Below are 26,370 nucleotides of genomic sequence, written 5' to 3' on the forward strand. Positions count from 1 at the left end.
ACACGTTGTGGTCCTTTCAGGAGATGACATCACATCTATTCAGCAGGAGATCACTACAATGAAGGAGTGCAAGCATAAGAATATTGTGGCCTATTATGGCAGCTACCACAGGTAGAGTTATGCAGGCCTGATGCTTCTGGTGTTCTCCAGCAGATGTCTGGACTCTGGCAATAAACACATTATTCACATAGACAGCAGAGTATTCTCTGCTCAAATCCACACACTTAAAATAGTCACATAGGCAGGAGCTGACTTCAACATTTTGTCAGCACAGGTTTAAACAGCAACGTAATTGAGATCTTCCCACATTAATGACCACTCCACATTCTTGTTGTGTGTGTGTTTTCTCTTGGAGACCATCTAACAGTTTTGACATTTTGTTGGACTCCGTCAAAAACTGTAATTTGTTACTGCAACATACATGTCATGGCATGCCACTCTAAATAGTTGTAAATGTAAAACACACACACTATAAGGCTAAAAGTTTGTGGACACCTGACCAACACACCCTTAAGTTGTTTATCTGTTTTGTTCAAACAATTGCCACAGAGATAGAAGCACACAGCTTTCAACAATGTTTTTGTTTGCTATAGTGTTAAGATTTTCTTTCACTTCCAAAACCTGTTCCAGCATGACACTGCCTCTGTGCACAAACTGAAGTCCACAAAGACACATTTTTTCAAGGCTGATGTGGAAGAACTGGAATGTCTCAGTGTCCTGCATAGACCTTAATACCATTAAATGCTTTTGGATAAAAATTGGAACAAAAAACGCACCAAGCCTCTTCACCCAACATCAATGTCCAACCTCTTGTGCTCTTGTGGCTGAAGGTGTAAATCCCCACAAGCATGGTCCAAAATCTCATGGAAAGCCTTCTCAAAGTGTCAATATTATTATAACAGTAAAGTGGGACCAACCACAATATTAAATTCCCATGGTTTTGGAAAGAGATATTCAGCAATCAGGTTTTCATATAGTGTAGGTTTATATATGATTACAGCTGATAGAAATATTTCTTCATCAGAAACACAAAGCTGTGGATCTGCATGGAGTACTGTGGAGGAGGATCATTGCAAGACATCTACCATGGTAAGCTCTGATCGTTATAAACCTCTCAAATTCCCTACCTCATTTTTTATTAAGAGTTACTTTTATTCCTTCCCTACAGTGACTGGGCCCCTGAAGGAGAAACAGATTGCGTATATCTGTAGAGAAACGTTGCAGGTGAGACATTTTTCTTTCTTCTGCATGCTGCCAAGGTGATTATGGGAAATTATAGCCTGTAGTTATGGGAATATCATCTTGCATTTTCTCCCTGATAATATATCACTATAGTGCTCTAGACTGCACATTAATTTAGTTTGTGCATGCTGTTGTAAGATGTTGAGGAATATTTCTACATTTAGTACTTATCTAATAAATGTTTTTTGCTTCATGTCTGTAGTTACTGGCATCTCCTTGCTTGTGTAATGGTGGAACTAAACGCAAATTTCTTTTCTGTTTCACCTACAGGGTTTAAATCATCTACATGAAACTGGCAAAATTCATCGTGATATTAAGGTACAAAATTATTTTCAACATAAATAGGAAGAACCTTATAAAGGAAAAAACCCAAAGTGCTTTTGACAAGCAGCTCATTAACTTAGCTTAACATAGTATTTAGATGCTGCACCTCCAAGTTTATTATAGATACACAATTACCAAATGCTTTCACATATCTGCAGTCAAACCTTTATTGTATTACGCGATAGCTATTTGCAGCCTCTTTAATGAGACCTTCAGAAAGCATTTGTTGTTGTTTTATTTAATTCTGGATATGAATATAGAGTAAAGCACAAAATAATAACAATACAGGCTTTACAGTGTATAACACATCATCGTGGTGTTTCGTTGAATGAATAAATGTCCTGTGAACACCTTTGGTGACTTGTGAAAGATGAAGTGATATGCCTGAAGTTTTGCTGAATCAAGTAACCCTGTTTTTATGCAGGGTGCCAACATACTTCTTACTGAGCGAGGAGATGTCAAACTGGGTCAGTAAAAATTTGTTGCGCCACACACACACCTAGCCATTTGTGTCATTACATGTCATTCCTGACATTCCTCTAGCCTTCTCCTTTGAATGATCTCTCTTTCGGTTTCCGTCTGTCTTTCTATACTCTGCCCTCTGTCTCTGTCCTTGCAGCTGACTTTGGCGTTGCTGCAGAGATCAGTGCCACTGCTGCCAAGAGGAAATCTTTTATTGGAACGCCCTACTGGTGAGCCATCTGCACAATGACTAGGACCACCAGTTCCTTTTAACCCATTCCCAATTTATTTCACTGCAGTAGGTCTTATGCAGCACCAGTGGTGACTAATGCTTCATTTATAAATCTCTGTTTTATGGCAGGACTGTAGATTTTGCATTCATTAACCACTTAACTGATCAACTTAGGAATTCTGTTAAATGTATTATGTTTCTTCTTATCCAAGGATGGCCCCTGAGGTTGCAGCTGTGGAGAAGAAAGGTGGCTATAATCATTTGTGTGACATTTGGGCTGTAGGCATTACTGCCATTGAGCTGGCAGAGCTGCAGCCACCCATGTTTGATCTTCATCCCATGAAGTAAGAATGATTTAGGTACATACAGCACTTGTGCATCATATTCATATGCACTTATGTAAATTAAGCAAAGCGTAGATGTTGACAACAGAAACGACGGTTTTTCCTAGAGCTCTGATGCTGATGTCCAAGAGCAACTTCCAGCCTCCTAAACTGAAAGATAAGGCAAAATGGTAACATCATGACTAATAAATCCAAACATTTGTGAAATTGTTGATGTAATATTAAGTGGGTTAATATACAGTATAGTTTCATTTAATGTCATTTTTTTGTTATTACTCTCACATTGTAGGTCTTCAGGGTTTCATAGCTTTGTGAAGATGTGTTTGACGAAGAACCCTCGTAAGAGGCCAACAGCGGAAACTCTTTTACAGGTTTTAAATAAAGAATCATAGCTTGTTTAGTATATATTGTCCAGTGTATGTATATATATTTAGAATGTTGTAATATTGTATATATGAACTTTGCTCTTTCTTAATGTTCTTATAAATATCAGAATAATAATATTTTATGAATACCTTTCTCTCCTCTCCTAGCATTCCTTTGTTACTCAGCTACTAACAAGAAACCTAGTCATCGAGCTGCTGGACATGGCCAACAACCCAGATCTCCACCAGGCTCCCAGCATTGAGGACAATGATCATGATGTAAGTTTTTTAATGTCTCTTTTTTAACCCTAGATTTAAGATCTGATTTGCAAAAATGGCAGTAATAATGTTTATTACATGTGGGTGTATGTGGTGTGCATGTAATCGCAGGCTAATGAAGCTACCCCAGATAAGATCCAGTCAAAGGGAAAGTCTTTACCCGTAGAGAGAAGTCTCTCTGAGGAACAGTGTGAGTATGAGAATGCTACTTGCATTATACACCTTGTGTTATTCGCCTCCCACATATGGTATGGTGACGTAACCAACCGTCAGATGACAAAGCCTTTGCATTTGGATGGAAGTTTACTGAAAAACTGAAAGAATTTAGTAGTTGAAATGAATACTGATAAATCATGTACTTAATAAACATGGACATAAATTAGCAAGGTAGAAATTATCAGTTTGATTTCAGAAAAGTGTCAACAAATTGTGTAAAAGTTTTGTGTAAAAATTGCTTTTGTTTTATTGATTAGTTGTCATTATATAACCACTCTTAGATTTCTATTATAAGAGTAAAGGCTTTTTAAACTAATATAATTTACTGTATATTGTTATAACTTGCTTTAGTCAATGCACAGGCAGTTTTTGTCAACACCATATATGTATCAACACACACGCACTCACACACACACACACACACACACACACACACACACACATAGATTAATGTATAGTTGTGACACAAAAGGGGCATTCATGCAAGCAGCCAATGGTGATGTCAGTGGGCCCATAAAGCTGGCACTGTTTTACACACGCCTATGGCATGTCCTCTGCTGGTGACGTACCCATATTCAAACACATCCACACTGGAGCAGAGCCATGCCAAATGGGACCCAGTCATCAGTTCCAAATGATGTGTGTGGGGGACGGCGGGTGGACTTTTCGGCTACATAGATACTAAGGCACTATTGTCATGACCAATCAGTAAGATTACGGCATTCAAATTGTGTGGCAGGCTAAACACACAATGAAACTGTTCTGTAAAGATGACATTCACAATAACAGTGCAAAAAAAATGGTTAGAAGACAGAGAAGAGCTTTGGGAATCATATCATGGGGATCATAAATATTCACCCCTTTGAACATTTTGTAGCATTATAACTGTTATTCATTTGGATTAAACGTCATAAATCTGCACAAAATACATTGTAATCAGTCAATATAAATCAATATAGTATACACCATTATTTACAAATAAAAAATTTTATTTTTAGCTTAGTTGAATAGAGTCTATCTGTGTGCAGTTATTTTCACATGATCTCCTGGAGGTTCCTGGAAGATCCCAAAGGGAACATTCCTAAACAAAAAGCTTCATAAAGACCAAGGAGCTTTTCATAAGATGCCCAGAAATAAAGGATAGCAAACATTGCATGTGTCATAGAGCACCATTAAATCCATTAATTAAAAATGCAAAAAAAAGCATATGGTACAAGTGAGATCTTGCTTAGAGAGATATGGATTAAAAGTCAGAGAACAGGCTTTAGTCAGGGAAGCAACCAAGAGGCCACCAAACATGATGCTACCACCACCATGCTTCACTGTGAGGAGAATGTTTTAAGCCTGATGAGCATATATTTCCACCAAATCCCAAGTACCAGGGTCAAACAGTTCATCATTGGTCTCATCATATCATGGAGTTGAGTTACAGCTTGTAAAACCAATACAAAATTCCAGAAAAGTTCAAGAAGGCGAATATTTATGCAGGGAACTGCACATGGACTACAGATGAATACAACTAACTCAAGCATTTTCTGACATTCTTTTTAAAAAAAATTTTTTATCCTAGTTGATCAGGTTAAATTTGCACCTCTGAGGAGGAAAGAGACAGATCCTTATCCAGATCTGGTGAGTTTTATTTAATTTTTTTTTTTTACACATACAACAGTATCTGTACTAAATCACTGGAAATATTCCTACAGTTTTGCAGTTCCAGTCTGAAACACTTAGTATTAGAAAGTAAATATTACTTTCTTCATAGAATTTTTATTCCTAGGCTCAGTGATGAAAATAAATGTGAATGATTTTAAGATACCTGAATAATATTAAAATATAATATATATTAAAATATATCATTATATTTTATTCTTCTCAGAATTCATGTGATGACTGGAGCATTTCAGGAGATGAAGCTGAGTCGCCGTAAGAAAACTTATCCATCTCAATTTTAATTCAAACGTTTATCAAGACATATAGAAAGAAAGATAGAAAGAAAGCCTCACATGACGGATGATCTATTTTCTGTTACATATAAACCGTCACCAAATTGTTAAACATGTACATATTTTATAATAAAATCCTAACTATAAATATACCGCTTGGTGGGTTTGCAGGAGTCTCTTGGAGTGTGTGGAAGAGGAGCTGCAGCAGAGGTATGAAGTAGCTCAAGGTTGCCATCTTCTGCATCTGAAATTTATCACAGCCATAAAAATCCAAATCAAATCCAAGGACTTGATTTTACTTACATAAACTCTTCTTTATTTCATTTGAATTTGTTTTACTGTTTTATCATTTTTTCTTTTGCTGTCTTGGTCATTATTATATTCATGTTTTCACCCATTTCAGGAGCCTGACAATAAAAGAACAATCATCTTTTGAGGTAGGAATTGAAATAAAAAAATACCATTCAAACAGTTATAGTGTAATTACCAAGCGTGAGTCAAATAAGGACCTTAAATGTGTGACAAACATTTGAGCACATTTGTAGTTTAAAAATAAATTTGTAGTCGCAAAAGTGTACTCCTGGTCTCAATAACCTCTTCTACTATAGCCTTTTTGCAATAAACAATGCCAAAGGCAAAAAAACAAAACAAAAAAAAGATTTTTATTTGACTCATCCTCTTATCTCTACAAATACCTGCACTGATGTGAGTGGTTTTTTTATGTTGTTTAGTGGGGGAAGAGGAAAAGTGGATTATTCAGTCCTCCACCAGTATTAGCCACTGCATCGCTTCCTCCCATGAGCAATTTCAGTACAGCTCAGCAGGGCACAGATCTAACCCTGAGACCCAGTGCTACCCTAAAGCCTGATACAACACTTCGGCCCAAATCAGGTATTACAGAGATGCTCCGAACCACCATACCCCACAAGCCATAAACTTTCCATAACAAATGTAACTTACAGACAAAAAGCTGAATGGGTGAGCCCATTAGAGGCATTTTTCTTTCACTGATTCCTTGTTGTTTTGATTCAGATGCTTCCTTAAGCTAACTGCAATCTAGCAAAAGCAAACATTCAGGCCTGGTCTTTGCTTAAAAAAATCCAGTAATTTGTGCCTTACTTTTGCTTTTACTCCAATCACTCTACAGCTCTGATAAGATGCTCGGCCAGTCATGACGTGCGGCAGTGGGACAGTGACCCTTGTGTTCCTGAGGATGGTGATAATCAAGACAAGCAGCAAAGCCTTAACACCAGCAAGGACACAGCTCTCTCTCCTGAGTGGAGCACAATGAGGAAGAAAGCAGAAGATTCGGTCAGACACATAACCCATAAACTTGTTTGTAAATGGCTGTTATATCACACTGAGTAATATTAGAATATTAGTATATATTTGGAGGGTTTGTTTCATTTAATAGCACATTATTTGTTGTTATGGCACCATATTCTAATATTACAAAGACTGTTTAGTGTTCAAATTGTGTTTAAAAGTTTCAATTAATAAAAACAGTACTGACCAGTGTCACTAACACAATCCACACACATTTTCTTTTTTGTTTGTTTTGTTGTGTCTTAACCATTTAACCTGTAGAGAGCTGATTCTCATGGACTTCCTCCTACCCCCCAAGTCCATGTAAGTGTTTCCCCATTTACTCACATGTGCTCTGGTGAACTCTTCTCCTTTCTGTTTTACATGTAGTAAGTAGGGTTACTAAAGGATTTAGTATACTTATTTTTCCCTAATAATATACTGCAAATAAACCTGTATGACTTTTAGGAATGTAATACATTGGGATGTATGTTAAAACTTGTTAAAACTTGAATTGACATACTTTCATACATGTATTTTAGTTCCTTGTTACACTGGTTAGACTAGATTACGCCCAGCATGCTTGTTTTAAGAGCACCGTTTTGTGCCTAACAGTATAACTTCTTAATTTAATAAAAAATACTGCAATATTTTTGCATATGAAAGTTCTCAAAAATAACGTCAGTCTCTGTTCTCTTGCACAGATGGGGGCGTGTTTCTCTAAAGTGTTCAATGGCTGCCCGTTAAGCATCCACTGTGCTGTGACATGGGTTTTTCCAAAAACAAGAGGTAGGTTGTAATGTTAATATATTTTCAGAATATTGGTCATTGTTTCATTTCAAACTTTTTGCATTTATTTGCTGCTACATGATTGGCTTGAATGAAGTGTACAGATGTCTTATAAAAAAAGAAGAGATAGAAAACAGAGACTGATGAAGGAACAATTGTTTAGAGGCATAACAATGTAAGGAATAACAGGAACTAAGCTATTTAGAGGTTGTTCCATGACAGTAATTGTAACTATAAATAGATAACAATTATGACTTTTTAATGAATTAAAAATGTACGTGTTTGTAAATCAGTGTGGTATTAGAGATATATTTTAATTCAGTTCAATTTATTTGTATAACAATGGACATTGTCTCAAAGCAGCTTTACAGAACTATAGAAACATAAATACAAAGTTTAAAGTTAAGTTACTATTAACCCTAACATTTATCCCTAATGAGCGAGCCTGAAGCGATGACAGTGGCAAGGAAAAAACTCCCTAAGATGACATGAGGAAGAAATCTTGAGAGGAACCAGGCTCAGAAGGAAACCCATCCTCATTTGGGTGACACTGGACAATAAATAATGTAAATGTTGATAATGTCCATTCTACAACAGCAACCAAGAGTTCATTATTGACATAGCACTAATTCCTTCCTGCTGAAAGATGACTGATGCAACGGCAGTTAGGAGAAGGCGTGATAGTCTCCAAGTGGTTCTATCCACAGCCGTCCCCTGGGTCACAGGCTGTCCATGCAGATCTGTCTCCAGCAGCAGTGAGCACCACCAAGCAATGAGACTCCAACCAGGGGTAGGGCATCTGGATGGGTCAGACAGGTCCGGAAAGACGAAGTGGTCACACTGGGAACTCAGAACACTGGACAGAGACAGACAGAGAAAGAGAGAAATAAATATATTTGTTGTGTTGTATTGCTCACTTATGTAAGGTTATTTTGATAATGTCTGTAGGGTCTGCATCCTCTATAAGCCTTGAGACATACAACTTCATATTTACTAATCTGTGACTCTTTTAATAACTTATCCTAGATCAATACCTGATACTGGGGGCAGAGGAGGGAGTCTACACACTCAACTTAAATGAGCTTCATGAAGACACTTTGGAAAAGGTTTTACACATTTTACCGCTTATTGGATTTTAGTAGCATATTAATTGTTTCAGTAATATCTCATCACTACATTACAATCAGTTGTTTTTTTGCACAAAGGACTACATAATATACAATGTTTCTGTTTACCTTTTATGTAGTATTTAGGTGAATACATTTATACTGGTGTTCATGATGTATCGCATTCTTCTTTACAGTTACTTCCACAGAGATGTACATGGCTATATGTCATGAACAACGTCCTCATGTCTGTCTCTGGTGCGTTAGAGCTTTCGTTAATGATTTCAATGTCCCAGTGACTAACAACTAATAACACAGACTGTCTGCATAATTGAAACCACTTACTTCTCTGTAATTTCTCTGACACCTTTCTCATAGGAAAATCATGTCAGCTTTACTCTCATAGTCTGACAGCTCTGTTTGAGCAACGTGGACATGTCCAGAGGAAACCAAGTCACTTATCCCTGAGCACCAACCGCTTCACAGACAGAATCATCCACAGGTAAATACAGAGTCTCTCATCCATGCCAGTTATTTAGAATAACTAAAGAGCAAATAATCAAATAATTTTGTAATTTTATAACATATTGGGAATTTAATGCATTTATATTAATGGGAAAACATTGGACCTTGGTGTCATATGCACCTATGTAGTTGTCTTGGAAAAAAAATTAAAGTCAACAATAAATAAACACACCATTAGCGACATTTCTGCAGATTTGGTATTCTTCCCCCACTACTATGTATATGTAAGGCAAAAACTAATTATTTAGTTTAAATATTTCCTGATATTTACATCTAGATATTTTTAAACAACTCAGAATAAGGCAGATACAAATACAGGTTAATTTAAATTAAAGTAAATAACTCCATCAGTTCTTGTTTGTGATGATTGTCCAGGCCACGTAAAGTGCACAGTGTGCAGCTAGGTGCAAACAGAGCATAGACAAGACAGTGCAAAAAAGACAATAAATACAATAAAGACAACACAAAAGAACACAGGACACTTAGCGCTGAAAAGAAATAAAAGAACGTGTACTGGAATGTAAGTGAAATAAAATAGATAAAGTGAAATGATGTAAAAAAAAGTATTGTGCAAAAATATTGTGCAAAAATACACAGCAGCGGTTGAGGTAGTGCAAATAGAATAAACATAAATATAACTATAGCAGCGGATGACAGGTAGAGGTAGTGCAATAAGTAATGAACAGTATAAATTATGTTTGTGTGTGTTTGTGTCCACACAGTCAAGAGAGAGTGTGTATCAGTGTGTGAGAGACAGAGAGTTAGTATACAGTTCAGTCCTGAGTGAGAGTGTGTGTGTGTGTGTGAGAGAGTGTAGAACAGTTCAGTCCTGAGTGAGAGTGTGTGTGAGAGTGTAGAACAGTTCAGTCCCGGGTGTTGAGGAGCCTAATGGCTTGAGGAAAGAAACTGTTACACAGTCTGGTTGTGAGGGCCCGAATGCTCCGGTACCTCTTTCCAGATGGCAGGGGGGTGAAGAGTGTGTGTGAGGGGTGTGTGGGGTCAGCCACAATGCTGTTGGCTTTGCAGATGCAGTGTGCGGTGTAAATGTCTGTGATAGAGGGGAGAGAGACTCCGATGATCTTCTCAGCTGTCCTCACTATCCGCTGAAGGGTCTTGCGATCTGAGACGGTGCAGTTCCCAAACCAGGCAGTGATGCAGCTGCTCAGGACGCTCTCGATGGTCCCTCTGTAGAACACAGACAGGATGGGGGGAGGGAGATGGGCTTTACTCAGCCTCCTCAGGAAGTAGAGGCGCTGCTGGGCTTTCTTGGTGATGGAGCTGGTGTTGAGTGACCAGGTGAAGTTCTCCGCCAGATGGACACCAAGGAATTTGATGCTCTTGACGATCTCCACAGAGGAGCCATCGATGGACAGCGGAGAATGGTCACACTGTGCTCTCCTGAAGTCAACAACCATCTCTTTGGTCTTGTCGACGTTCAGGGAGAGGTTGTTGGCTCTGCACCAGGCTGTTAGATGTTGCACCTCCTCTCTGTATGCTCTTGATGTTTGTATCTCCCTTCAGAGGGGTCCTCTTTTGTGTTGGTAGTGTCTTTTGGGATTGTCTTGCTGCATGATGAAGTTCCTCCCAAATCGATTAGATGTATTTCTCTCTAAATTGGCAGACTGCAGACTTCTGAATTCTTTCTGCTGATACCATCATGAGTTACATTATCAATAAATATTAGTGCATCTGTTTCAGAAACAGCCATGAAAGAGCAGACCATGCAAGCCACCATGCTTGACCCCTGTATGTTCTCTGACACAAGAATGTCTTAAGGACAGATCATATGAATAACACAGATATTACAGTACAATAAATAAAATAATCTGATGTGAAATCATGAAATCATTTATTAACCACTGAATTCAGGTAATAGTCAGATTACTAGTGTACATTTAAAACCTCCACTTCTTTTTTTATTTTTCAGGAAGTTTGCAGTGTCTCTGAAAATCCCAGACACTAAAGGCTGTCGAAAGTGCAGTGTTGGTAAAGATGTTTTTTCTTTCTATCTTCTTTAGACTTAGTCCTAATTTGCAATTTGTAAAGACAATTTTGTGCTTTTTTCTTTCCACAAGCTCGTAACCCGTATACAGACAGCACGTTTCTTTGTGCGGCTGTGCCCTCTGGGCTTGTTCTGCTCCTGTGGTATGAGCCCCTGCAGAAATTCATGCATCTAAAGGTTAGTGTCTTGTTGATCTTGTTGCCTCTTTTTCGCTAATCTTGTGTTGTGTTAGACAAACATCACTAAACATTCATTCATTTTATCTCCCCAATCTCTCATAGCACATAGCTGTAAGCCTGCCTGACCCTCTGGTCATTTTTGAGCTGCTGGTTTTGGTCACAGATGAGCTTCCTCAGCTCTGTGTAGGTGTGAGGGAATGCCAGCCCAGAAGTGATGACCCTCAGACAAAGCAACAACTAAAGTTTGACATAATTGAACTGAACGGCTCACCAAATTCCAATTCAGGTGCATGTCAGTGTTTGGATTGCATCACTACAAGAATGAGGCCTGGCATGTAATCATTATATGATGTCGTTTCTTTACTTTAATGAATACTCTTTGGGTGTGTGTAGATAGTGAATGTGTGAAAGCAGGACAGGTAACACAGCTGGACAGAGATACAGTCCTGATTGCATTAGAAAGTGAGTACACTACACTTGATCTGCAATTGAAATACTTCAAGTGTCTATATTGTCTTGTATTTTATCTCACCATCAGTGTTGGATCTCTTACTACAGAAACAGTGAAGATTGTCAATCTGAAGGGTGTTCCAAGCATGGATCTAGCCTCAGAAATGGAGTTTGGTTTCCCTATTAAGACTTTAGGTGAGAAAGCTCACTTGATAAATGCTCATATTAATAGCAATTTCTGCATAATTTGATTTGAACTCTTTCTATGGAGGAACCTAATGATCTAAATTTTCAGATATCTAGGACAACTTATTTTTATATTTCTCTGCACTGTCATGTACTTTTCTTTATGGACTTTTTGGGATAGAAATTTGCCCTTAAATTAGGTAACATCACCAGTTGTTTACTGTCATTATTATATAATCTTTTAGCTTATCAATATCAATGAATTTTTATTTCAATATATACTTTATCATGTTCTATTGTTTCTAGTGTTTATTGTGTATCCTGCAAAATAACTACATTTAAATGAAAATCACTTCATTTCATACACTCAGATTCCACAAAATAAGATGAAATGACTATTAAAGGAAGAAAGTGATTTTTATTTATTTATTTTTGCAGTTTGTCTGCAAGATAGTGTTTTAGCTTTCTGGAAGCATGGACTGAAAGGACTCAGCCTGCACAACTGTGAGGTATTTCACTTTAGCAATCAATCTCTTTCTATATCCCTTCTATAGATAACTCCTCAAAGAGAAATAGCTTTACAGGATGTGCATTTCATATTTTCTGCACATGGAGTGAAAATATTACTTAATATATTTTTCTAACCTGTGTGAGTTAGAGGCAGGACACAACTGTGCAAACTCAGCATATTGTTTATTAGGGTTATTCCAGTAATCATAGTTAATGTCCATGAAGAATGGTCAAAAAAGACAGGCAGCAGCAAACAAAAAAATATCCATGAATATCCATACAAATCAAGGCCCTGAATTAACGACACAAATGAATGATACAATTTTGCAGCAAAAGGCAGAAACTCAGGCAAAAATCAGAGAACAGGTGAACAGAATAGTAACAAAACAAGAGTGGAGACAGGACTGGGATCAAAACAAAGACATGGGTCAACACAACACGTGATGTGAACAGTGCTCTTCAGACTCAGAAGCACAACTTCCACTGAATGACTGGACTTTGTGACTGAACCCCAAATTTTTACTGAATTACAGCAGTGTTTATAATTTGTAATGATCTACACTAAGATATTATTTACCTATATACTCAGATGAATCATTTCTTACTGTGTAAGTTCTTGATATCCTGACCATGAAGTCCATGAATATTTCTGCTTTTCAGATAACACAAGAAATTACAGATGAAACTCGAGTATTTCGGGTCTTAGGAACAAACAGGTAATAAATCTTATTTCTCTCTATTTTTCATCTTCAACTAATTCATCTTAAGTCGATTTTAATTTAACTTCATTAGACTTTAACTGATTTAAAAAAATATATATATTTTGCAGAGACATTGTTTTAGAAAGCACCCCAACTGACAACCCTTCATCACCCAGCAATTTATATATTTTGACTGGTCATGAGAACAGCTACTGAAAGGAGAGAAACAACAAGACCTGGAGATGGAGAGAAATGCCAAAATCATTCTGGAGTAATATCAAATCCATCAAGTAAAGCTTTATTTTCATCTGTCTGAAATGTAAACCTGATCTGTAACAGATGGACCCTCCGCATAAAGGAAAAGGCTGTTGGTCTGAGTGTCACCAAGGCAAGATACCAAGACATCTCCGCACTGACAAATGCACATTGTCTAAATGCACTGAAAACCCCAAATAGAGCTATGGAGGGCTGCTTTATAGCCATTCATTCTGCCATCTGTGTCCTTGCACCTTATCTTATTATAAAATGGTTTATTTTAAGATGGTACATTATATGTAAGAAGCACTATCAGTGAAGTCAGATCTGACTGAAATACAAAAAGACTGATTCATAACTTATTATTCTTATGATAGATATGATAGTATTTAGATGTTTAACACCTTTGCAGATCTTAACTGAAAGATCAACGTAAAAGATTTCTATATGAATATTTCTTGAGTTAACTGTTTGCTAACTGTCTCCTACATTACCCACAATGCTGTCCGACTACCTGTTGATAGTGAGGCCAGTGGGATCCATCCCTACTGCTGCAGCTTTACGCTTTTGTCTTTTGGTCTGTTAGTGTTTAAGCTCTCTCACCTACTCATCAGCACACTCAGCTTAAACAGATAAGTCTCCAAAGCTTCTTCAATTCTAATACTGCCATGATTTCCATCGTAATGTAGATGTCCAACTAGCTGTGCCAAGCCCAGTTTGACTGCATTGTGTAGCTGCATTCCTTTCTGGAACTTTCTGTGTATATTGTTTTCAGTCTCTTCTATTTCAGTGTTGGCGCTGTCATTATTGTGATGTTGAACCTTGCTGGAAAAGGTCTGGCTATTTTGCGTTTATAAGCTAGCATCGAAAGATGATTGTTTATCACTTACGTTTGAGGTGCTCTCTTATTAAGTGGCAATGCTTCCATTTACTGGAGGCACAGACACTAACTATTCAAAGGAATAACAAAAATGCAGCACCAACCATAATCACTAGGCATATCGTAAATATTTCATTATAAATATATTAAATGGGATTAAAGGTGGCTTCCTTTAAAAGGAAATTAGCTTAAAAATCAAATGTACATAACAGTGAAGGGAATCTAGCAGCTAGATGCTGATTTTTAATCTGATAAAAGGGAATGTGAGTTTAACTATAATAAACTGGTACACATGGGCAAAAATGTTAAAGTATGCCTTGTACATTTATGCATTTACCTCATTTACAAAAAAAAAAAGTATTTAAAATGTAAATAAAGATCATAGAAGTTAGAACATGTTGTCACTGGACTGGGTGAAGTACAATATCTCATATGAGGATGCTTATACTAGCGTTAGATTGTTTTGTGATACTGATGAGAATCGAGGATACACAAAATGTAAGGGAATGAAGCTTTATTTAAGCTTCACTATTTTCAAGCAGAGGTCAGTGATTTTTCTTCTCATTTGTTAAGACAGTAACTCTGCCAGTGTCTACACACACTAACTGGTCTGGCCTTGGACTGAATTTGCTGGGATGCCCACTCTTGGGAAGAATTGCAAATATCTTGAAGGCTATTCACTTGTAAACAATCCTCTCTGTAGAATTTTGAATTTGGAGATGTTCTTACCAGATTGTTAAGCAGCACCAACTCCTTCTTTGAGAAGGAGGAGAAGAAGAACTCCTCTGTGAAGATGTAGACACACACCTGAGTGCTCCAATACACCAAAATGCCAAATATTCTGCTCTTTAATAGCGGCATTCACACTTCTTGATGATAAACTAATCTTGTGCTTTTCATTAATAACACCTTGCTGCTCTCATAATGATTGTGGAAGAGGAAGGGTGAACTTATTTCCTCACTGATTTTTGAATGTTGGTTTTCTTTTTTGGGAAAAATATTAAATATCTTTTTTATCTGTTATGTTAATATTGAAAATACTGAAATCTGTTTGGGTTTTTATGTTTGTTTTTGTCACCTGAGTTTATTTGTTTGTTTATAGAAGTTGATGAGGATCGCACGACTGTTATTTAGGCCCTGATGAATAAAACCATAGATTTGAAGAAGAGTGTAGTTTCTTTCTTTTTTTGCCATGACATAATGTATGGCAAGGCTTAATCTTCATGAGATCCAAACGAGCCCAGGAGATATTTTCAAAAAGGAATCAATGATATTCCTGTGTGTGTGTGTGAAAGTCATAGATCCTTATAGCCTTATTGATAAAGTTTAGAGACAGGTCTACTGTCATGGTTTATTATACTTCTTCTAATATACAGCATATATATAAACACAATATAATTATACACAATATACTTTGCACAATACGGCCATAGGTTTGTAGACACTTGACCAACACACCTCTATGTGGCTCATCCCAAAACTGTTGCTGCAAAGTTGGAGGCAAAACAATTAAGTTAAACGACTTTGTTTGCTGTAGCGTTACTGTTTCCATTCACTGGAACTAAGAGACCCAAAACCATTTCAACGTGCCAATGCCCTTCTACACAAAGTGACCTCCATAAAGACACGGTTTGGAGGAGAGGAAGAACTCGATTGTCCAGCACAGAGCCCTAAGCTGAGCCTCACTGAACACCTTTGGGATGAACTGTCTGAGCCCCAGGCCTCCTCTCCCAACATCAGGGCCTGACCAAATTAATGCTCTTTTGGCTGAGCAAATAAATCCCCACCTTCGCCAAAATTGTGAAGAGTGGGGGTTATTATAATAGCAAATGAGCATATATGGGTGTTAGAGCTAGGTGTCCACAAACTTTTGGCTATACTCTACAGTGCATGAGTCTGTTTTCAGTGTCTTATTCCTAATTATGAAATTCAAGCTCTAATGTTTGAACAAATGCCACAGTCTATGTTGGCTTCTTGGAAATCTTTTGCAATCGAAGTGTAGCACTGGCTGGCATTCCTCTGTCCATCAGGCTCTGTTTGACCTGTAGGGACAACAGACAGAGTTGTGTCATGACAGCATGACAGTGCAATATATTGACACGTATCTATAAATAAGAATATATAACATTCTTTCCATTATTACAAATATATTATAAAATATAATAAAGATGTTTCACTGACTGTGGCAAATTGTTATTGGAAAAAAGTCAATCACTCCTACGCCTTTAAATATGTCTTTTCCATTTTTATTTTTTATTTTTTGTTGTTGCTAATAAGAAATCAGCAGAAATCACATGCAGTGTGTTTAAGAGAAGTGAGGGACACCAATTTTTTTTACTCTGGATGATTGCATGTTACCTGCTGGACAAGGCCTTCAATGTCAGATTCCAGGAGGTGTGTTTTTGAAGTTATTTTGAATTTTATCACTGTACAAAATTATAATTAATTAAAAAAAATAATATAATTATTAAATAAATTAAATTAGAAAAAGTAAACTGAAATGTCAGAAAGGAAAATTCCATGCTTATTTTTATTTTATTTTATTATTATTATTTTTTTTTTTTTACAGTATTCTTAAAAACAGTTGTGTAGTACCTGATAAGGTCTTAGCTGGGATGGCTGCCTCTGCAGGACATAAAAGGTACAAACGTTGTGTTTCATTTTGATTGTGCAAGCCATGTGTGCTTTTCAGAATTAAAAATTTAGAATTTTTTAATTAAAATTTTTCAGAATTTGTTCAGCTGAAGAAGTATATGCTGTCTCTGTTCACATACAAAAACCTAGACCATGCAAAGGTCAAAATTATACATTGGATGAGAGACTCAATCTTCTTCTTGGACCTCAGCATACACACATACCTGCATGCTCTCTTCCCCAGCCTAACACTTCCAGTTCCAGTTCTAGCAATGATTCCAAGCCTTTATTAATTTTTTATATTTACTTTTGACTATTTTTCTGATATTTACTGGATTCTAGTATTTGCCCAGTTCAGTTCAGTTTGCTGCTCCAGCCCGGGTCTCTAATCTTACATTTTCGTCTTCAGTATATTTCTTTTACCTAGAACAGTACATGCAGTGTACCTTTAAAACTTCACTCTAAAAGTTAATGAAGGCCCAATTATGTAGCTGAAATTTTACTAAAAATTTTGCTTTCTTATTCTTAAAAGCTGGAAATCCAGATTAGAATTATCCACAAACGTCTATTAAAGCCTGTACAGTTCTGGAAAAACATCCTATAGACAGAGGAGACCAGATGGAGAAGAGATGCAACTGTTCATTATCCAAAGCATTCCACCTCAACTTATAGCGTCAGCGTGTGTGGCTGCCAATGGTTCTCTTGTACAGACAGTATTGACGATGTGACTGTTGACAAAAGCAGCAGGATGAATTCTGTCTAAGTGTGTAAGGCTATATTATCAGAGATCAAATTCAGCCAAATGCTTCCACATTAGCCAGAGCCATAATTAAAAAGCAACCTAAGGCTTTCTAAAGGCAAATAGGTTTTGCAGTCACCACATTTATCACCTGACCTGAACCCAAGTGAGCATGCACCAAAGGCAAATCTAAAGGCAAAACACCCCATGCACAAACAGGAAATTAAGGTAACTGCTGTAAAGACCTGGCAGAGCAGGCCTGGCCGATATCAGGCAGACATTGACTGCAAAGGACTTGCAGCTAAATATTTAATATAACTATTTAATTTACAAATATATTAGTTTGCCCATAATTTTTGGGTTCCTTAGAAAAAGGGAAAAGTGGTAAAAAAAGAAAAAAGAAAGAAAAAAAGCTGATTGTCTGCAATTTCAACTCCAGTATGCTGTGGTAGCCAGCTAAAATAACAATAAATACAATATAATATTTATGGACCTCACTGTATATTAAACAATATAATCATTATTATTATCCGGGCAAACAGATCTGTAATCTTAAAGTAACGTTTATTAGACAGTTGAAAGATACAGGGGTAGGAAAGAGAAACACTCACTAGCACATGCTGATGGCATGAGGTTTGCGCAGTTTGCGTCATTCCAACAAACTAAAAAAAATAAATGACAAAACTTTAATATACATAAAATTATATTGTATATATGTGTGCAGATTTTTATTTTATTTTTAACTGAAATAATTTAGAATATTAATAATAACACACTTTTAACCTTCTAAAGCTATTTTAAATTTTATATATATATATATATATATATATATATATATATATATATATATATATATATATATATATATATATATATATATATATATATATATATGGGTAATTTAATTATATATATACGTTACTTTAAGATTATATATACACTATATTGCCAAAAGTATTCGCTCACCCATCCAAATAATCAGAATCAGGTGTTCCAATCACTTCCATGGCCACAGGTGTATAAAATCAAGCACCTAGGCATGCAGACTGTTTTTACAAACATTTGTGAAGAATGGGTCGCTCTCAGGAGCTCAGTGAATTCCAGCGTGGAACTGTGATAGGATGCCACCTGTGCAACAAATCCAGTCGTGAAATTTCCTCGCTCCTAAATATTCCACAGTCAACTGTCAGCTGTATTATAAGAACGTGGAAGTGTTTGGGAACGACAGCAACTCAGCCACGAAGTGGTAGGCCACGTAAACTGACGGAGCGGGGTCAGCGGATGCTGAGGCGCATAGTGCGAAGAGGTCGCCAACTTTCTGCAGAGTCAATCGCTACAGACCTCCAAACTTCATGTGGCCTTCAGATTAGCTCAAGAACAGTGCGCAGAGAGCTTCATGGAATGGGTTTCCATGGCCGAGCAGCTGCATCCAAGCCATACATCACCAAGTGCAATGCAAAGCGTCGGATGCAGTGGTGTAAAGCACGCCGCCACTGGACTCTAGAGCAGTGGAGACGCGTTCTCTGGAGTGAAGAATCACGCTTCTCCATCTGGCAATCTGATGGACGAGTCTGGGTTTGGCGGTTGCCAGGAGAACGGTACTTGTCTGACTGCATTGTGCCAAGTGTAAAGTTTGGTGGAGGGGGGATTATGGTGTGGGGTTGTTTTTCAGGAGCTGGGCTTGGCCCCTTAGTTCCAGTGAAAGGAACTCTGAATGCTTCAGCGTACCAAGACATTTTGGACAATTCCATGCTCCCAACTTTGTGGGAACAGTTTGGAGCTGGCCCCTTCCTCTTCCAACATGACTGTGCACCAGTGCACAAAGCAAGGTCCATAAAGACATGGATGACAGAGTCTGGTGTGGAGGAACTTGACTGGCCTGCACAGAGTCCTGACCTCAACCCGATAGAACACCTTTGGGATGAATTAGAGTGGAGACTGAGAGCCAGGCCTTCTCGTCCAACATCCTTTCGAATCGAATACTTTTGGCAATATAGTGTATATATACACTATATTGCCAAAAGTATTCGCTCACCTGCCTTGACTCGCATATGAACTTAAGTGACATCCCATTCCTAATCCATAGGGTTCAATATGACGTCGGTCCACCCTTTGCAGCTATAACAGCTTCAACTCTTCTGGGAAGGCTGTCCACAAGGTTTAGGAGTGTGTTTATGGGAATTTTTGACCATTCTTCCAGAAGCGCATTTGTGAGGTCACACACTGATGTTGGACGAGTTGGTCTACCACTTCGTGGCTGAGTTGCTGTCGTTCCCAAACACTTCCACGTTCTTATAATACAGCTGACAGTTGACTGTGGAATATTTAGGAGCGAGGAAATTTCACGACTGGATTTGTTGCACAGGTGGCATCCTATCACAGTTCCACGCTGGAATTCACTGAGCTCCTGAGAGCGACCCATTCTTTCACAAATGTTTGTAAAAACAGTCTGCATGCCTAGGTGCTTGATTTTATACACCTGTGGCCATGGAAGTGATTGGAACACCTGATTCTGATTATTTGGATGGGTGAGCGAATACTTTTGGCAATATAGTGTATATATATATAGTTGACTGTGGAATATATATATATATATATATCATATATATATATATATATATATATATATATATATATATTTATATATATATATATATATATATATGAGCGAATACTTTTGGCAATATAGTGTATATATATATATATATAATTAAATTACCCATCTGTGATGGCACTATTACCCACTACATCACACATTCACATCTATCCTCTGACTCTCAATGAGCAATAAGCTATGGAGCAATATATTCACAAAGGAGCTGCAACAAGGTTAAATCTACCCCTCAACTTAATTTGCCGCTTTGAATTATATAAACCAGGCCACAAAAATCACACTTTGTTAGATAAGAAAACATTTATATCACAGCTCTCAGAATTTTGGCTTCTGCTGTATATCATAATAAAGGTGGAAATTGATTTATCTTGGTTTAATTATTTACATAACAGGAGTGTGAAGACAAGAGCTGGTGCTTTTTCCATGCAGCTAAAGCAGATTCATCAGTTCCATCTAAATCACCATGAGTTTTGATGTGGTATGACAGATTCATGAACTGCTTTATTCATACTGTAATCTGACCTATATGTTCAAATCTGCAGACTTTCCTATGGAACTTAGCACTAACCCTAAACAATACCAAGAGCGTTACAATTTTAATTTGCCTATTATAACCTTTTGAGCATATATGGGGTACGATGTGCAATTTACAGCAAGTAAGTAATGAATGCATTCGTGCATTCTTGCTTAATATAACCATGCCCAGGGGAATTCATGTTGCTATGAAATACAAATGATGTTAAACACACTGCCAGATAGGTAAAAGATTGTAATTACTATAAGATTAATGTAATATATAATTACAATATACACTACTAGTCAAAGGTTGGACACACCTTTTAATTCAATGTTTTTTGTTTAGGGATTTATTTTCTATATTCTAGAACAATACTGGAGATTTCAAAACTATGAAATAACACACATGGACTTAAGTAATCCATATGTAATGACAACAAAAAACAGTCAGTTGTTATTTTAAGACACGAAGGTCAGGTGTTCTGGAATAGTTCTTGCAAGAACAGTATTGTCAAGTGCATTTGCAAAACCCATCAAGCACCATGATGAAACTGGTTCACATGAAGACCATCCCAGTAAAGCAAGACCAAAACTGACCTCTGCTGCAGAGGAGAAGTTCATTTAGAGTTACCAGCCTCAGAAATCACCAATTAACAGCACCTCAGATTAGAGCCGTTATGAAGGCTTTACAGAGCATCAGTAGCAGACATCTCTCAGTATCAACTGTTCAAAGGACATTATTGTGTATTTCAGCCGCCTTCAGCATTGTTTTACAATGTAGAAAGAAATAAACATCAGGAAAGACCATGGAATTAGAAGGTGTGTCCAAACTTTTGACTGGTAGTGTATATAATATATTATGATATGAGCTACTGTTATTTTGCCATGTTTTGTTTTGGTTTTTTTTGTACATAATATAAATATTAAATTGGAAAACCTGGGAAATTCATCATCAAACAGTTCTCGATGTTTAAATCATTATCAGGTTGTCCACCAGACCAGTTAATGTAGTCCCATGCTGACCCGTCAGTCCACTCCCATATGCCTTCCTAGAAGAATATATGGAATGCTTTAAACACAAAGTAAAGCGGTGTATTCTCAAATATATACTGGAATGGAGTCTTTGTGTTACAAACCTCCCGTATATCAGAGGCACCTAACCATGTTTGTGCATTTGAATTAAATGCATTTAGGACTAAAGCCTGGATGAAATTGTACTCCTCTATGCTGTGCACAGATGCAAGATGCCCTCCCATAACCATGCAATTTTGCTGGAAGAAATCACAATAATATTGTGTTCATATTGTGTAGATAGATAGATAGATAGATAGATAGATAGATAGATAGATAGATAGATAGATAGATAGATAGATAGATAGATAGATAGATAGATAGATAGATAGATAGATAGATAGACAGAAAAAAATGATGATAGAAAAGATTACCTCTGCATCACCCCAACTTGTTGAAGTTATAAAGATCCTGAAGCAACGTAATCCGAATTGTGACCAGCCACGCTGGCATTTTAGAGCTTAAAAGATATCACATAATGAGTATAAAAACTGTGATATATACTACTCATATAGTAGTATAGGGTTTGGAATGAAACAGCTTCTTATCTAGAACAATTGCTGCAATCTAACTGAAGTATGTATCATGTGTAACATGTAACTGTATAAAGGAGGAAAAATAACACCAGAAAGAGAGAATAATGAAGCTGGAATTTTATGGATAAATTTATAAATTTAAAATGTATATCCAGAATTTATATATTTCTGTAAAGCTGCTTTATGATAATTATCCATAATATATATATATATTTTTTTTCTTCTAATTTTGAGTACTGTGTGTGGAGCTCAGTGAAAAACACTTTGAATGAATTTAACTACTAAAATTTTAGCTTACCTGTTTGTGTGAAGGAAAGTGTCCAGAACCCTGAAAGGTAAAAAAGTCCAATATTTGTTGCAGCTAGTATTAGGTATGCATACATCTTTTATTTCATAAACTCATACAGTGTTTAACCAACACTTAACCAGCTGACTAGAGGTGTTTGTGATAAAGTAAAGTAAAAACCTACTGACCTGAAAAAATCAGAATGAACAGCAGTACTGAAGACATGTCTAAAGAGAGAACATAACAGAGTAGACACAGTGACCTGCATTAGTATTCACCCTGATTTTGTGAAGTGCCATAACCTACAACTGAAGTAAATTATCTATCAATAATATGGCATGAATACAAAACATAGCCCACAATATTTGATGATAAAAATAAATTTAATTTGCAAATAAAACATGCAAAAGTCATTATTGCATGAGTATTCAATAAAGGACATGTTGTAGTTTAAGTCTGAGGATGATAACTCTCCCACTTTGAGTTTTATTCACTGTTTTCTTAGACAAGTGAATTTACTAAAAGTCTACCGCAATAGTCAGGTACCCACGGTCATAAAATTGATTCACAATATGCACACATTAATTGTTATTCTTATGCCGAACATTCTCTGTTAATATTCATGGTCTAGCCAGATAACGCATTATATTACCTGGAAATATTGTGTGTTCTATTCTAAAGCAGTTTCCATACTTTAAGTTGGTCTACTTATCTTACATCTTACTTTACTTATGTTAAAACTGAAAATTAAAGACCAGCATCCATCTCTAGGTTGGATTATTGTATGTTCCAGTAGGAGCATAAACAATCTCCAGTTAGTCCAGAATGCAGTAGCTAGAGTCCTAACTAGAACCAGAAGATATGAACACATCACTCCTATTTTAGCCACACTACATTGGCTCCCAGTCAGATTTTACATTGATTATAAAATACTGTTACTGACCTATGAAGCACTAAATGGTCTCGCACCGCAGTACTTGAGCGATCTTTTAGTCTTTAATGATCCGCCACGCCTACTCCGATCAAAGGGTGTTGGTTACTTGGTAGTACCTCAAGTAGCAAAGGCCACAGCAGGGGGGAGAGCTTTCTCTTTCAAAGCCCCAAAGTTATGGAACAGCCTTCCAATTAGTGTTCGGGATTCAGACACAGTCTCTATGTTTAAGTCTAGGCTGAAGACACATTTGTTTAGTCAAGCTTTTAATATATAGTTCTTAGGTAAAGGAGCAGATCTGGAAGGTTCATGGGCATAGAGTGTTTGGTGTACTGGGATACTGTGAAGTGGTTGGATGCTTTATGTCCCGGGAAGCCTTCATGTCTGTCACCTTCTGGCTCTCCCTTTTAGTTATGCTGTCATAGCTAGTCTTGCCGGAGTCCCTGCCTGCACTTTATACATAATCATACGTCTTTAAACATCACATGATCAGAATCATACTTAATATCTTTCTCTTTCTCTCTCTGTCTTTCTCTGTCGAGCTATACACCCCACTCCTGAGCTCCCAGTGTTTGCCAGTTTCCATTGTGACCACTGCCCTACCCCTGGTCAGAGTCTCATCGCTTGGTGGTGCCCATTGATACTGTGGATGGATCTGTGTGGACCCGGAGACAGCCATTGACAGAGCTACTTGGGGACTTTCACACCGTCACAGATCTGTCATTTCATCTGTCAGCTTGTGACAGCAAAGAATTAGTGTCTATAATGACCTTAGAAACTACAATGACCTAATATTTCCTCATGGGCCATTGATTGCTGTTGTAGAAAGGACATTAATCAGCTACAGTTACATTATTTACTGTTTTGTGTCACCCAAATGAGGATGGGTTCCCTTCTGAGCCTGGTTCCTCTCAAGGTTTCTTCCTTATTCCATCCCAGGGAGTTTTTCCTTGCCACCGTCGCCACAGGTTTGCTCATTAGGGATAAAATAGTTTAATTATTAAATTTAATGATTTATTCTTATTTCTAGATATTTCGTTATTTTTATTTTTTATTCTCATTTTCCCCCCTCTCCTTTCTCTGTTTTTCTTCTTTTGTAAAGCTGCTTTGAGACAATGTTCATTGTAAAAGGCGCTATACAAAATAAATTGAATTGAATCTTTCATTTGATTGACCATCTCCAATATTTTGACACTAACATCGAGGAGCACCCTAAAATTTTAACATTTTTCTGTTTTATCCCTAACAACGTATATAGCATTACAAAATGGAGTGAAGCAGAACGGCAACAAACTCTCTGTCTCTCTGCAAGTCATGTGGAAAATAAGTTAGCTTGTGGTTTGTAGTTAAAGTCACATTTTACAAAGGTTTTAAAAAACAAAAAACTACAACCACAGAGTGCTTTTCCTCACATTTCTATTCACGTCCCAGAATAAATAAATAGATGTACACTTACCTGTGCGTGGGAACATATGACGATGCACAATCAATTCCTTCCTGCTTGTGTTTTTCTTATTCTCCTGCTTTTGTATTTCTAAGAATTTCATAGCACTCTTGAATGGCATTGTTCGAAATATTGGGAGACGTCCTATGAGTAATGAAGTGTGCCTTACTGTACCCAAAATGGCTTTAGGTCAGAAGCTCATTAGCATGACTTTCCATACTCAAGCTCCTCCAATTTCACAGGAAATGTGTAAAGTACTTTTAAATTAAATCATCATGTGATGGATAGCCGCACATTATACTCACATTTTTCCCTAATAATAGAAATCAGTTCAACCCTTTATTTTAACTTAAAATACATTAAGAAATTGCATTTTTGTAATACCTTTGCTTGGCACACAAATAGTAAACTTCATAATACAAACAAACAATCAAACAAACAAACACATATTATCATCGGAGCAGTAAACCTATTATTTAAAACAGTTGCAGAATAAAATATTTCAATATATCAATTTAAACAGGCCAATAGATATAGTGGATATAAAGATTTAAAAAATATCTTTAGCAAAGTTATCCAAAACCCCAGAAAATCCAAAACCCAGGAATCTGTAGATAAATAACACTATAGATATTAATAGAAATAAGAGTGAAGGACCATACAGCAAGTGACAATTCCCAGTTGAATCATGTAAACAAAGGCCATCCAACCGACATGAAGTAATGGGATATACGGTGAGCAGTTTGAACATTTTATACCAGTGTAATCCTACACTGAACCACAAAAACCATGGATCATCAGTGCTCAGTATGTTCCCTTACTGGATACGATGTCCAGTGTCCAGTTGTGATGACTCTTAGCTCTTAAGAAAATGGCAAAATAGCTTGTTGTTAAACAGGTGTCGTGCAAGTCAGTGTGACATGGAAATCATTTACTGCTTTTGTTTGCAAAGCATGAAGTCTAAACCCTTTATGCTATTTGTTTAGTCGATGTGTCTTGCATTTGCACACATTTGTTTTTGCATCAAAGGGGCCATGCAAAATTTGTGGAGCATCATCAGAACATCACTGACCAAGAAAGTATTTTATTTAGTTGTATCCATAGCCAAACTACCCAGCCACCAACCAGGAGGAAACCATTATGGAAAATCATACACAGAAACACTACACAGTCCGTACTCTTCACCCACACTCGCCCTTTCAAGATGATATAAGACATCCCTGAGCGATATAGTTCATTTGAATAGACCAGTCATGCTTGAAGTACTGGGTACTTGTGACAAATATTTACTGTAGAAAAAAAAC

The 26,370-nt window shown here is 37.0% G+C and overlaps 2 protein-coding genes across 5 annotated transcripts in view; one reads left to right on the plus strand and one right to left on the minus strand.

Moving 5' to 3' along the window:
• Positions 1-15,434, plus strand: part of map4k2 (mitogen-activated protein kinase kinase kinase kinase 2) — an 18,860-nt gene extending 3,426 nt beyond the window's left edge. Inside the window, exons 3-32 of one of the 2 annotated variants that reach the window (XM_058395032.1) lie at positions 21-111; positions 1,025-1,089; positions 1,169-1,224; positions 1,513-1,560; positions 1,991-2,033; positions 2,186-2,258; positions 2,473-2,604; positions 2,712-2,774; positions 2,894-2,975; positions 3,138-3,248; positions 3,360-3,438; positions 5,035-5,093; positions 5,341-5,387; positions 5,579-5,617; positions 5,811-5,844; positions 6,139-6,298; positions 6,555-6,718; positions 6,995-7,036; positions 7,417-7,501; positions 8,528-8,607; positions 8,805-8,865; positions 8,986-9,109; positions 11,060-11,118; positions 11,208-11,311; positions 11,416-11,599; positions 11,707-11,775; positions 11,872-11,958; positions 12,388-12,458; positions 13,120-13,175; positions 13,289-15,434. In XM_058395032.1, coding sequence (XP_058251015.1) covers positions 21-111; positions 1,025-1,089; positions 1,169-1,224; positions 1,513-1,560; positions 1,991-2,033; positions 2,186-2,258; positions 2,473-2,604; positions 2,712-2,774; positions 2,894-2,975; positions 3,138-3,248; positions 3,360-3,438; positions 5,035-5,093; positions 5,341-5,387; positions 5,579-5,617; positions 5,811-5,844; positions 6,139-6,298; positions 6,555-6,718; positions 6,995-7,036; positions 7,417-7,501; positions 8,528-8,607; positions 8,805-8,865; positions 8,986-9,109; positions 11,060-11,118; positions 11,208-11,311; positions 11,416-11,599; positions 11,707-11,775; positions 11,872-11,958; positions 12,388-12,458; positions 13,120-13,175; positions 13,289-13,376 — 2,456 coding nt within the window. In that variant the 3' untranslated portion in view covers positions 13,377-15,434. The remainder of the gene's footprint in view (positions 1-20; positions 112-1,024; positions 1,090-1,168; positions 1,225-1,512; positions 1,561-1,990; positions 2,034-2,185; positions 2,259-2,472; positions 2,605-2,711; positions 2,775-2,893; positions 2,976-3,137; positions 3,249-3,359; positions 3,439-5,034; positions 5,094-5,340; positions 5,388-5,578; positions 5,618-5,810; positions 5,845-6,138; positions 6,299-6,554; positions 6,719-6,994; positions 7,037-7,416; positions 7,502-8,527; positions 8,608-8,804; positions 8,866-8,985; positions 9,110-11,059; positions 11,119-11,207; positions 11,312-11,415; positions 11,600-11,706; positions 11,776-11,871; positions 11,959-12,387; positions 12,459-13,119; positions 13,176-13,288) is intronic. The other variant, XM_058395033.1, reaches the window with a different exon arrangement.
• Positions 15,435-15,651: 217 nt separating this feature from the next.
• LOC131356159 (galactose-specific lectin nattectin-like) lies at positions 15,652-25,231 on the minus strand. Of its 3 annotated transcripts, XM_058395034.1 has the most exons (9): positions 25,079-25,231; positions 22,880-22,918; positions 22,704-22,733; positions 22,244-22,329; positions 21,935-22,069; positions 21,736-21,847; positions 18,280-18,330; positions 16,891-16,920; positions 15,652-16,337 (listed from the first exon to the last, which is right to left on the minus strand). In XM_058395034.1, exons 1-9 carry the CDS (start codon positions 25,185-25,187, stop codon positions 16,225-16,227), a joined length of 705 nt encoding a protein of 234 aa, XP_058251017.1. In that variant the 5' UTR covers positions 25,188-25,231; the 3' UTR covers positions 15,652-16,224. The 3 variants fall into 3 exon arrangements, with proteins under 3 accessions (XP_058251017.1, XP_058251020.1, XP_058251018.1); XM_058395037.1 differs by lacking the exon at positions 21,935-22,069; XM_058395035.1 differs by lacking the exon at positions 16,891-16,920.
• Positions 25,232-26,370: the final 1,139 nt, after the last annotated feature.

The sequence above is a fragment of the Hemibagrus wyckioides genome, linkage group LG07 (assembly GCF_019097595.1).
Source record: "Hemibagrus wyckioides isolate EC202008001 linkage group LG07, SWU_Hwy_1.0, whole genome shotgun sequence".
Classification (NCBI taxonomy): domain Eukaryota; kingdom Metazoa; phylum Chordata; class Actinopteri; order Siluriformes; family Bagridae; genus Hemibagrus; species Hemibagrus wyckioides.

Coding starts and splice junctions, on each gene's coding strand:
- LOC131356159 (XM_058395034.1), bottom strand. CDS start 25,187: ATGCCATTCAAGAGTGCTATGAAATTCTTAGAAATACAAAAGCAGGAG. Junction 21,848..21,934: donor GTGCCTCTGATATACGGGAG/GTTTGTAACACA, acceptor ATATTCTTCTAG/GAAGGCATATGGGAGTGGAC. Junction 16,921..18,279: donor CATGCCATCAGCATGTGCTA/GTGAGTGTTTCT, acceptor TATGTCCTGCAG/AGGCAGCCATCCCAGCTAAG.